General features: G+C 39.6%; 1 protein-coding gene across 1 annotated transcript; it reads left to right on the forward strand.

Moving 5' to 3' along the window:
• The first annotated feature begins 717 nt into the window (after positions 1–717).
• Positions 718–8,534, forward strand: ghitm (growth hormone inducible transmembrane protein). The gene is made up of 9 exons (XM_049564161.1): positions 718–862; positions 1,261–1,419; positions 3,023–3,125; positions 3,370–3,481; positions 4,692–4,833; positions 4,977–5,085; positions 5,321–5,509; positions 7,575–7,746; positions 7,860–8,534. Exons 2-9 carry the CDS (start codon positions 1,288–1,290, stop codon positions 7,945–7,947), a joined length of 1,047 nt encoding a protein of 348 aa, XP_049420118.1. The 5' UTR covers positions 718–862; positions 1,261–1,287; the 3' UTR covers positions 7,948–8,534.
• Positions 8,535–13,103: the final 4,569 nt, after the last annotated feature.

Below are 13,103 nucleotides of genomic sequence, written 5' to 3' on the forward strand. Positions count from 1 at the left end.
CATGTAACACACCATCAGTTCTTAAATTACTGTATGTATGTGTATATGTTTTACTTGGTTTGTAAAGTAGTTTAAATGAGCCTTACCTTAACACTGAAAGGGGTCATTGTGCATCATGAGTGACATTGTTTTATTTTAATTTTGATACTTTAAGTACGCTTTGTTACAGAGCATAATGCCTGCACTTGGGAAAAACAAAACATGTTTTTATATTTTTATGAAATAACAAGTTTATTAGCTCAGAATTCTGAAAACATTTTCTTGGAGAAAAAAAAACTTGCACTTTTTTTTAATTGAAGAGAGAACAACCTCGTAAATTCTCGTTATTCAGAAAAATAATATCAGATTTTTTCCATGAATAAACATAATCTCTGAATTAATAATAATAATAATTATCAATAATTAATAATTATTATATATATTTTTTGAAGCAGATTTTTTTCCCATTAAAACTTTTCTCAGGATTCTGAGATAATAATCTCTGAATTATTAATAATTAATGATTATCATTATCTAAAATGATAAATTCGTATTATTTTTTTCTGAATTAACTGTCTTTTTTTTTTTTTTTTTTTACTTTTTTTATCTATATATTTATTATTTATAAATGCTTTATTTATTGTAAAGCAGTATTTTTAAACGTTGACACTGCTATTTGGTTGGAGCTACATCCTTCTTTAACCTGTGATGACAGTGCTTTATGATTATAACACGCAGGCCGACATAGAACAACAACTCCCATCAACCCTGTCGCTTAATGATGACGCACTCGTAGGGAATTTTCACGAAGGTTGCAAAACAATTGCGTCAGAAAGTTGCGCAGTTGTTTCTGGAAAGGTGAACGACGAACATTTCTCCCTCGGTATGTAACGTTCATGTGCATTCAGTTGTCTTTACATTAGGTATTTTACACCAGAAACGCAGTAGTTAATGGCGAAAGATATTTAATTTGGTCAGACTGAACACCGTAACACCGGAAGTCCCAAAGAAATTGTAGCGAAATAAGTATTTAACGTTATGCAGCTAGCATGTGTCGTGTTAGCTAACGTTAGCTAGCTTAACGTTTAACTTCAGTGGACTGTTAGGATATTAAAGTTTATTGTATTCACCAGCTGACCTGTGTTACTGCTGCAGTGCTTTACCTGTGTTGTCTCGCTGGCTGTGTGATTGTAATCATTACGATATGTGTACAACTGTTCAAACATGATGTCACACGACTGTCTGTCAGCTACTGTACCAGACGCCCTGTTTATCTTTCAGTCTGATACAGGATAATACACCGTGACCATGTTGGTGGCGAGGCTGACGTGCCTGAGGAGTCTTCCTCTCGTCGGGCTCCGTCCTGTGCTGTCACAGGGCTCCTCAGCCCTGAGAGCACCCACCCTGAAGGCCTGTCCACCTCTGCTTAGGCCCCAGCAGGTACTGTAGAGTTAGCACCAACAGGCTGCCATTCATAACATATGTCCAGTCTCTCTGTTTGCTGCGTTCACTCTCCATTATGAGCACACCGGTACTACACACATACATCTGTTATTACTTTTAACCACTTCTGCTAACAGTTGAGAAGGTTAAAAGCAATTCTCATTTAGCTTGGGTCAGTACAGCAGATACTGAGGCACACATAAGATTAAAGTGAATACTGGGCACTAGGGTTGCGGTGATATACCGCTTTCAAGCTATACTGTGATATATAGTTGATGGTTATCATAATGTGAACATTTGGTTATCTACAATATTGAAAAGAAAATGCAGCTGGCCATTGACTCTCCCCTTTATATTACTTATCTTCTCAGGGGAGACTTTTTTACTCATACGTGCAACAACAAAATGGTTTTAAGTGTCACTTATAGTAATAAAACATTTGTTCAACCATCAGTAACTCTTCCATGTTCATTCCTTTAACGGTCATTCGGACTGATGATAAGATAACTTCTTCAATACCAAATCTCATACCGTTGCAACCCTAGTGGGCACTGAATGTAAAGAGAACATTACATATGCTACATTAAGGCTGCATCTGAAATGGTGCACCATGCACTACGTAACCAATATGTGTACTCTCGTTCAACATACCTTTGTCAACATAAACAGTAGAGTATCTTTCTCGACACACTGAGCTGTAATTACCGTGTCACTTCCTCAGAGCCTCCTTGCTGGTTGGACAAGCATAACCATAGTAACCTGTGCCAACAACAGCCTTACCGGCAATATAAAAAGCTATATTACTCCTAGCAAAGTGAAATCTTACAATTCTTACATACCTACATTCAAAATGAAGCGTTACTGACATTACAAAGCTGTCTTGGTTGCTGTGCGTTATGGCATCGTGGGACATTTATACCAGCATAATGTCCAGTGTTTGCGTTCTGTAATATTCACTGAAAATAGTTTGCCGTTTCAGACGTTTTAAAAAATCTCACATACCGTTTTAGCCCACTAAATAGCAAGTTGGTTGGACACAGCCCAAGCCTCTTATCCATTGACTGATTTTAAAAAAACTCCATCCAAATCTGTGTTTTCTTGACAAAATCTGTTTTCAGTTTGTCATACACACTTTTGTTGATGAATAGTATGTAAAGGCAAGAAGTCATGTACACACTGGCAAAGAAACAAACTGGTTGTTTGATATGTATACTTGATATTGTTTGAGGCAAGTCTGATGACTCACATTTTACCAATAGTCTCTAACAAGGCAGGGTGTAGGAGCTAAACGATTAGTTATAGAGTGGGTAGGAAACTGCAGTCTTGATATTCAGAATGAATGCCAGTGTCAGAGAAGGTGGCAGCAGCTCAGAGGTCTGACACAAGGCATGACATAACAGTCCTGTATTTGCTGCAGCAGCCGTCTTGTCCCATCAGTTCCCCTGCTGAGTGAATTTAAACATACTTGTTGAAGTTTCTGTCAGTGAGATTGCAAGCAAAACACACTGACAGTGAAGTGATAGTTGAACTTCAGTAATGTGGTGTATCACTAAGATCAACAGCTTGAGTTTTTTGTAAAGTTTTGTTTTTCTCTCACCAGGGTTACTCCACAAAGACCAGATTTGGTTTCCGCCGTGGGAAGACAGCCAGAGACCAGATCAAAGAAGCAGCGTTTGAGCCAGCAACAGATACCGCCATTAAAAGTAATCACTATTACATATGCTAGTTTAATATACTGTTGCATGCTGTTACATACACTGTACTGATACATAACTGGAGTTTTATGCTATCCCCTCTCTTAACAAGCTAAATTATGATGAGATCATATAGTTTGAATCCTTCAGCTAATGCCAGATGCCTCTGTGTTCATCTGTAACACATTTTGAGTATTCAAGTTTGTGACATCCCAGGAGAATTTGTGTCAAATAATAACTGTCATGTCCACAGTTGACAGCATGGGACGAATGATCCTGGCTGGAGGTGCAGCAGTTGGTCTTGGAGCTCTGTGCTACTATGGACTCGGCATGTCCAATGAAATCGGTGCCATTGAGAAAGCAGTGTGAGTAACAGCTTTTTCATTTTGTTTAGAGGCACAGGTCAATTTAAAGTGTTGTACTTAGGCTCTACGCAGAGCCCACACGCAGCCTTGGCAAGTGGCCTACGCCACTGTGAGCATTTATACTACATTTATACCACTGGTGTGTTTGCATCGTTCTGCTATAACATTACCAAAGTGCTAGTCGGCAGTGGAGTTTCTCTGCCACTGTGTTGAGTTTCTTTGTGTACTTCGAACAATGGCAAATGAAACTGAGCGGATCATGTTGGCATTGGAGATGATAAATGTTGAACAACAATTATTTACTCTGAAGTTACTGCCACACAGCACTTGTAATTTGGCAAAGATGAGTCGCAAAAATATATGTATGTAAGGACTAGGGATGGGAATTGATAGGATTTTATCGATATCAATGGTATTATCGATTCTGCTTATCGATCCGATTCTTTATCGATTCCCTTATCGATTCCTCCTGTGAATTAATGATATCACCTCCTGTTGTTTGTAACCCAATACATCTGCTTTCAGAACATTTTATTATGAACCTTAAAGCCATGGTCTAGTTTAGAAAGATGATGAGAAAGATTTGAAAAAAGCAGCTCCAGGGAGGCTAACAACAACAACAGCGCCCCGCCCGCTGTCCACCTGGAGCGGGGATGCGGCGAAGCTCCAAACTGGGCTAGCAGCTCCAGGGAGGCTAACAACAACAACAGAGCCCCGCCCGCTGTCCACCTGGAGTGGGGATGCGCCGAAGCTCCACAGTGAGCTAGCAGCTCCAGGGAGGCTAACAACAGCGTGAAGTGAAGCTACGGCTTTGACCGCTTCTGTCTCTCCGCCATTACGTCTTCTTTGTTGTTGAACAGGCTGCTGACTGACGAGCATAGATTCGGCATAAAGAAAAGAATCGATAAGGGAATCGTTAAGCATAAAGGCTAATGATGTCGATGAATTGGACCAGTTGGAACCGGTTCTTAACAGGAACCGGTTCTCGAGTCCCATCCCTAGTAAGGACTATCTTAGTTAACTTCTCCTTGATGTGGTCCATGCTCACAGAGAGGCAGGAGCAGCTGAAAATGCTAAATAGGTCATGCGATGCTACCAAGTTGACCACTGACAGTTTTCTGGGCAGGTCCAGTCAGGCTATGGTGTAGCGTACATCGTGGATTGAATAAACCAAGCTCTGTGTTCACCTGACTCTTTGCTGTGTGTGCAGAATCTGGCCTCAGTATGTGAAGGACAGGATCCACTCCACCTACATGTACTTCGCAGGCAGTGTTGGGCTGACGGCTCTGTCAGCTGTGGCAGTGAGCAGGACCCCAGCGCTTATGGGTCTGATGATGAGAGGATCCTGGCTGGTAAGCTTTAATAACCCAAGTGGACCTGACAGAGATGGATGTGTTCTTTTGGTCCTCACTGCATTTACTTTGAAATTAAATTGAAGGCTGATCAGGTGTATGCGCAAGTTGTTAATCTGAACGCCTGATGTTTGATCTAACAGGCGATTGGAGCAACTTTTGCTGCTATGATTGGTGCCGGCATGCTGGTCAGGTCCATTTCATATGAGCACAGCCCCATGCCCAAACACCTCGCCTGGATGCTTCATGCAGGTTTGTAAGGAAGGTCATCACTGTTGTGCTGTCCCACTCAGAACTGGAATTTCTGTTATGGAGTTGCCTCAGTTGGACACTAGAGGGCAGTCATGTAAAGGCTCAAAGAATAACAGCTGCTGTTGTATCTGAAACTTCCACACTACATCTAGATTTATGGCACAGATCTGTTTCATTATTGTTTGTTTGAATGTGTGTTGTCTTTGTACTTGACTTTTTTTTTTTTTTTAATTAGGTGTGATGGGTGCTGTCATCGCTCCCCTGACTCTCCTGGGGGGGCCTCTGATGATCAGGGCCGCCTGGTACACTGCAGGAATCGTAGGAGGTCTGTCCACTGTGGCCATGTGCGCCCCAAGTGAAAAGTTCCTCAGCATGGGCGGCCCATTGGCTGTCGGCTTTGGAGTGGTCTTTGCTTCTTCTATTGGTTAGTATAAAGCAGTTTCACCTCATACACCCAGTCTCAGGTGCACTCCAGGCAGTTCTGACCATGTTAGCAAAATTTTAATGAGTTAAATGACATGATGTGTACATTACTCCATTTAATGCTTAACTACAGACTGCAGCCAAGTATTAATTGCCAAGTATCAGTGTTTTTCCCATGATTAAGTCCCTGTTGAGCCGTGTGAGAAACTTCTTCAAGTAATGAAAATCCATAATCTACAAATCCGATGAGTAAATCACACCCAAAGTGTTAGTTTTCACACAGTCAAACCAGTTTATTTAAGCAAATTAATTTGGGTGACATCACACAAAAAGAGAATATCAGTGTTTTGTATGAATTAATTTGCATGAACTACAGAAATTAGCTGATTTAAAATGATACATAGCTTATTATGATCATGGCAGTACCTGCATTTTCTATTCAGACTGTACAGGCTTGACCTCTACTGATGAATGTCATATATATAATATGAATGAGGTGAAGTGGTTAATATAACCAGAAAGTTAAATGAGAAAAGTTTTTCTCTTGATAGAAGAGTGTTACAGTTAGTTCCACTGTGGCTATATGCCAGTGTAAATGCCAATTATTTCAGCACTTGTTTTAGTCCCTTTTGCTCTTGCATTTAAAAAGGGTGCCTGAAAGCAGCGTGATAAAGAAGTGGGCTCTGTGGGCTTGGTCTTTTCTTTGTCGGCACATCTGGTTGATGCTGTCAGATGAGAGTTTTCACTCACTTCCCCTCAAATGGCTGAGCAACTCCGACACAGTGTCCTCTTCCTGTACACAACTCTCTCTTCACCTGCAGGCGGGTCTTTGCGCTCTGGGGTCTCATATATAAACATGCGTGCACACAAAACGAGGCCTGAAAGAGGCGCGCGCCACTTCCCATGCAAAAGTTGTGATGTATAATAACAGACTTGATGGGAGAATCTTTGACCCATGCTTACGGACATTTTGGAGACGGGAAATTTGCGACGCAGACAGTGAGGTGGAAGCCTGACTGTAGAAATTGTTGAACATTTTTTGGTGCATGTGATTTTTGGCTTTTGTCCATACGCGCATTTTTAGTATCAGTCTTACACTTTGTTCTATAAATGAGACCCCTGGTGCTCTGACTCGCACGTCAGTCAGCTTGTGTGCTAACCTCAGCACATCTCGCAAGTGACATACAGCTGAAAGTTTGTGGGCAGAATACACGTTTGTGAACTTTGGTAACCTGCATCAATCTGCATACTGTGTATTCTGCCTGTGGCTGCGTGCACCAAATCAAGACCCTTGTACAGTGATGGTTCGGCATGAATACATAAACCAATACAGCCCTAAAAAACAAACTGCTAAACCAGGGTTCCTTCAGATTTACAATAAGTCTGTCATTCATCTAAAAATGAAGCCTAAACTGGTATTAAAATGTTTAAAATAAACATTTCAAAAGTCTTAAAAATAACATGAGAAGTGGGATTTTATCAATCTTTTTTTTTTTAATACAATTTTTAATGTTGCTTTGTAGAATGACAAAATAATTGCTGAGATCTGTTTTTTAAAAATTAATTTGCTGAATGCATTTCACATAAACGTCACGCAGATTGAGATAAAAAATACTTATTTTGTTTCTGGTCAGGATGGTCAGAGCAGAGGATCCACTGTCTGCTAGCTAAGTGTCACTGTACCCTGGACGACGTGGGGAAGTGCACATTCAACGAAAATTGGCTAGTTTACCAAGATTTTGCAGCATGGCTAAAACCATTACAAGGCAATGCATACAAGGCTCTGTGTATTTCATGGAGTAGAACATTTTAAAAACACGACATGATGGAAAAGAGGGCAGTGGAATTCCATGTGCAGAGTGGGAAACACAAAATTGCCAAGAAAACTTAACAGGTATTTCCCAGTGCTGTTGATGTTGCTTGATTTTTCTTTCCTTCAGTTTTGTGGTCTTTAATTTTATTTCAAGTGGTAGCAAAAAGTCTCGCCTTGTGCTGTAGGAACCCTGTAAGCATCGCATTAGTTTTTAAATGGTAAAGTCTCACAGTGAATCTTCTGTCTCCTTCAGGATCAATGTTCCTGCCACCCACCTCAGCGTTTGGAGCAGGCCTGTACTCTGTGGCCGTCTACGGAGGCCTGGTCCTGTTCAGCATGTTCCTCCTATATGACACACAGAAGGTCATCAAGAGGGCAGAGACACACCCACTGTATGCTGTACAGAAATATGACCCCATTAATGCGTAAGTCACCACAGGAAATACTCACAAACACTTGAAATTAGGTTTTAAGCACATTGATGTTAGTTATATACTCACACCAGTGTATTGATCTCATGTTGTTTTTGATCCCACAGGTGTATGGGGATTTACATGGACACTCTGAACATCTTCATGAGACTGGTGATGATTCTGGCGAATGGCGGCAGCGGCAGAAGGAAGTAAACAGCAGCATTCTGACTTTAGCTCCGCTTTGATCTTCCACAGAGCCGAATAAAATCCTATTTTATTACTAGCAGCATACGCCAGGTGTTATCTCTCAGTGACAAGTCTTGCCTAACTGATAAATATACAGTACATGAATACTTTGCGAGGGTGTGGAGGCGAGGATTGCACTCTCTGGTGCAAAGAAGACAAATTGGGATAACACAGTGAGAGCTTGTACCTTGACTGTGGAAGTATGTGGTGTATCCTGGGGGTTACAGATGGGCTAATTCTGTCTGTCAGCATCGTTTCGCTCACCTCAGATGTCATTTGTTTTCTTTGTGTTTTGTATTTATTTCAACTTGATCGGGTTTGTGTTTCTAATGAGAATTAAAGTTCATGATTATCTGATATATGCAGCAGAGATGCCACACATGTCAACCATAAGCAGGTCCAGACTCATAGTACAGTAAATGACTCTATGCTCCAGTATACACTGATATTGCACTTATGTGATGGGTTGAAGAGGTTGGCACTAGTTCATATGTTTCTCAGAAAATATACAGTTCAACAATGGAATCAACAAAAATAAACAAGTCAAAAGTCAAGCTTCTTTGTCAGATTATTTTGAAATGTGGTCGTAAAATTGAGCAGAGATTGAGTTAGCATGATTCCAGATAAAAGCCTTTTTCACAGACGACACTTTGACACGTTACACAGTCGAAAAAGCTCTATTATTAAATACTGCAATTAATGATGGCTGAATTATATTTAGCTGCTTCAGTTTCAGTCCTGTTACTGTGTGTGCTAGCTCGCTGTCACCACTCGCTGGGTAACTTAAAGAGAACAAAGCCGTAGTTAATCTATTTTAGTAACACCTGTGCTTTTGCCTCCGCCTCCATGGCAAGTCACCAAGAACACCTAATATTGAAATATAAAAAATGCAAAAAAGTCTTCATTTACATAAATACAGGAGGCTTTTCTGCCATGTTTATATGAAATGCATATTTGCATTAGAGGGTTCCCATCATTAGATCCCTGGAAACATGTCAAATTGACATCTATAGGATCTTGGCTTTCTGTATCCCCCAAAGAGAGGTGTGGCCCTGACCATATGTGAAGTACCCATGTTTGACGATCTGGTCTATTGGCTTTGGGGGTAATTATGCAGTAAGTTGGCGGTGGAAGTATCTAACAAGTAAATTTAGCAAGCACTAGCAGTTTGTTTATTTGCAAATTCCCTGTGATGTGCATCAGTAGGCGGCAGTAGCTCAGTCCATAGGGACTTGGGTTGGGAACCGGAGGGTCGCCTGTTCAAGCCCCCATCCGGACCAAAATATGGAGCGTGGACTGCTAGCTGGAGAGGTGCCAGTTCACCTCCTGGGCACTGCCGAGGTGCCCCTGAGCAAGGCACTGAACCCCCCAACCGTTCAGAGCGCCTGTCATGGGCAGCCCACTCTGACTTCTCTCCACTTAGTGCATGTATAGGTCCTGCTTGTGCATGTGTGTGTTCGGACCTGTGTGTAATTCAGAATCAGAATCAGAAATACTTTATTGATCCCCGAGGGGAAATTATTTATATTACAGGTGCTCCTTGCAAGAGAGGAAAGATACGTGAAAATATAAGAAATTTAAACAATAGTATTAACAAATATATAGTTAAATAAACAGGAATTATTAACAAACATAAACGTAAATATATATATATATATATATATATATATATATATATATATATATATATATATATATATATATATATTGTAAACTGAACAAGATTATTTACACCAAATTGTAATTGACAAACAGAGTGAAAAATTGAATTTCCCCTTGGGGATTAATAAAGTATATAAAATTTAAAAAATGTAATAATGTATGGCTGTATCGCTCTATAGGCCTACCTATCTTAATCTAATTAAGTCATGGAAATGGAGTAAAATATGAAAAAGTTATGGAAACATTTTTAAAACTGGTTAAAATTAGGGCTGCTATCAATTGAAATACTTATTTTTTAATTTTATTTTCCTTGTTTTCAACAACATAACTGTAATACATCCAGAGTTGAATAGCAAAATACAAACACTTGCATGTCGTCCATTTTTATACCCCTATATAGCATGAGGCGTCTAGCAAATAAGGAGCCAAAGGCAATAGCATTTTCATAGTGTCCAAATCGATTGAAATATTTTATCACGATTAATTGGAAATTAATTTTTTATCTGTTCTAAATTTACCTTAAAGGGATATTTTTCAAGATTTTAATACTCTTATCAACATGGGAGTGGACACATATGCTTTACCACAGTGTAGAGTCCAACTTTACTCTTGTAAAGCTCAACTAAGCATCCCCTGTTTTTAAAGCAGCTGGACATACTCCAGCAGTAACTCAAGTCACATCGAAAGTAAATGCAAATAACGTTGGTCTTGCAGAGAGAATGATGTGGCAGGGCTTTGAAGCTGAACTTGCTAATCAGAAGATGCCTTTCGTCATCCATCTCTGCTCACTGAGGTTTGTTTCTGCTTGCCATCCATAACGTTACTGATATGATAATATTGGAAAGAATGGATTGTTCCAACAATGGGATAATCCTTTTAATTTGTTAAAAAACAAAATTTTAATTGTAATGACAAATGTGTTTTAGGTGCCTATTAAAAGAAATATATTAGCTAGACTTTGCTCCAACACATGGATAGGCAACCTGCGGCTCCAGACATATTTTTTAAATTATTTTTTTGGTCAGAAAATGGCTCTTTTGATAGTAAATGTTGCTCTAACATTACAATTAAGCTCCATGACACTCAACCACAAATGACTGATTGCAAGAAGTGTCTTAAGTCAGTGCAAGGAAGTGTTTGTTTAAAGTTTTGTTCACAACCTGTCATCGCTGCTACTAAATAAGCCTAAACTGACATATTTTCTCATTAGTCATCCACCCTCTCAGCAGCTCTGACCACACAGTGAAGGACCAGCGGGGGTCCACCTTGTATTTGCCTATAAACAGTCAGTGTGTAGCAGCAGCAGATGACAAAGGCTTAGTGTCGTAATCCTCTTGTCCACCATCTGGCTGCTCCTCTAAAATTAAACCTCCAAACCAGGGCACTTGCAACAGATGCTAACATCTGTAAATATGCAGGTGCTTCATTAGAGCACGTGGAGCACACAGCTGCCGGGGGGTGTTTCAATCTCTCGGATCATGTTCACGTTTAGAACACATATGATTCATATATACTGTGTACTGGGGGCGGGGGGAGCCCTGCAGATGGGAGGGATAAAGAGGGCAATAATGGATGAGATTGGGGAAAGCTTCAGCATGTGGAGATCTGGCATTACTGGGGATAAAAGTTGCTCTCTGGCAGTCATTTTTAGATTGATGACCAATATTTGGTTGGGGTCCAAGGTTTTTACTGCCTAATGCAGGCTTTACATGGTGCGTGGGTGTGTGTAGGAGTGTGTGTGTGAGAGAGAGACTTTAGACAAGTTCAGTGGACATCGAATTATGTCTCGGTATAATTATACCTTCTCCACTTAAACCCACTACACTTTAAGAACTCTGAGCTCTCAAGCGCATTGTCTTACATTATCACAAAGAGAACAATGTTTTAGTTAATTTCTCAAATAGATGTAAATATCTCAGCAACTGTCAGGTGGATTGCCTGGAAATTTTTAAGAAATTTATGGTAAAAATTTTCACTTACCTTATTTGTTAAGTGTGGTTTGAAATGAAATTTTTTGAGGTGACAGATGAGAAAATCAGCTGGAATGAGTCTTTTGAGAGTCATGCTAGCTGTTAGCATGCTAAGGTTAGCATCTAGCTCAAGTATAGCCTCAAAGAGCTGCTAGCATGACTCATGAGAGTCACCCTAGCTGTTATCATGCTAAAGTTAGCATTTAGCTCAAGTACACCATCAAAGAGCTGCTAGCATGACTGTTACAGAGTCATCCTAGCTGTTACCATGCTAAAGTTAGCATTTAGCTCAAGTACAGCCTCAAAGAGCTGCTAGCAAGGCTCTTGTTCTTCCAAGTAATTTCTTATATCTTTTATATTATTGTTGGTTTAGCAACTAAGCAAATATGTACTTTAAGGTAAACTTGTTCATTATATGAGTATTTATTAATGCTACTTCAAACTTTATAAACATACAAAGCTACATATTGCAACCACTCAACTACATTTTAGTAGAAAATTACACTTTTAATTCCACCACATATTTCTGGCATCAGCTACATTTAATGGTTACTTTGTGAATTCAGATTTTCTGTGGAAAACCTGATGGTCATCTTGCATTTGTTATTGTAGGTTAAAGCACCCAGCAATATGAAAGTACTTAAAATTTGCTGCACCTCAACTACAAAATTAAAATGTTGCTTACAGAGTGCCGAAGTCACGCCCTTCCAGTAGAGCTCATGGGACCTTAGATCGGAAAAAATATGAACGGCAGTGAATGGGGAGAGCAATATTATCTTTTGCTCCCGTTTGAGTTGAAATCTAAATATGTTGTTAATGAATTTAAAACATAAATTTTAAAGTCAAGAAAGTCATACTTTGTGGTAAAACTGTTGAGATATAAGCTTTTTAATTAGAAAGGCTCAAGAGTACACAGGAGTATGTGACGTCATAGCTTTCGCTCGCTCCCTGCAGCTTGGCCTCCCCGCTGAAATTCCACTGTTTTATGATTAATCGATTTATGATGGAAGATGTCTGTGTGTTTTGTGCCAGGTTGCAGTCACTCCAAGCTGCTGGAAGCGAGTGAAAGCTATAACGTCACATACGCGACCGCCTCCTGTGTAGTTTTTCTAATTACATTTTTTTCAAAAGCTTATATCTCAACAGTTTTACCACAAAGTATGACTTTCTTGACCTTAAAATGTATGTTTTAAATTCATTAATAACATATTTGGATTTCATGTCACAACTCAAACGGGACCAAAAGATAATATTTCTCTCCTCACTCACTGCCATTCATATTGCTTCCGATCTAAGGTCCCATGAGCTTCACCAGAAGGGGCGTGACTTCGGCACTCTATAAGTTCATGAATCTGTAATAATATACCAATTATAGATTACTAAAAGCACATTTTGCTAACAGTACTTCTGTGCATTAAATATTTTGAATTCAGGACATCTACCTGACATTAAGCATGTTTATATTTGCATATGTTTTCCATATATTTATTT

This window comes from Epinephelus fuscoguttatus, linkage group LG20, assembly GCF_011397635.1.
Source record: "Epinephelus fuscoguttatus linkage group LG20, E.fuscoguttatus.final_Chr_v1".
Classification (NCBI taxonomy): domain Eukaryota; kingdom Metazoa; phylum Chordata; class Actinopteri; order Perciformes; family Serranidae; genus Epinephelus; species Epinephelus fuscoguttatus.

Coding starts and splice junctions, on each gene's coding strand:
- ghitm (XM_049564161.1), top strand. CDS start 1,288: ATGTTGGTGGCGAGGCTGACGTGCCTGAGGAGTCTTCCTCTCGTCGGG. Junction 4,834..4,976: donor TGATGAGAGGATCCTGGCTG/GTAAGCTTTAAT, acceptor TTGATCTAACAG/GCGATTGGAGCAACTTTTGC. Junction 7,747..7,859: donor AAATATGACCCCATTAATGC/GTAAGTCACCAC, acceptor TTGATCCCACAG/GTGTATGGGGATTTACATGG.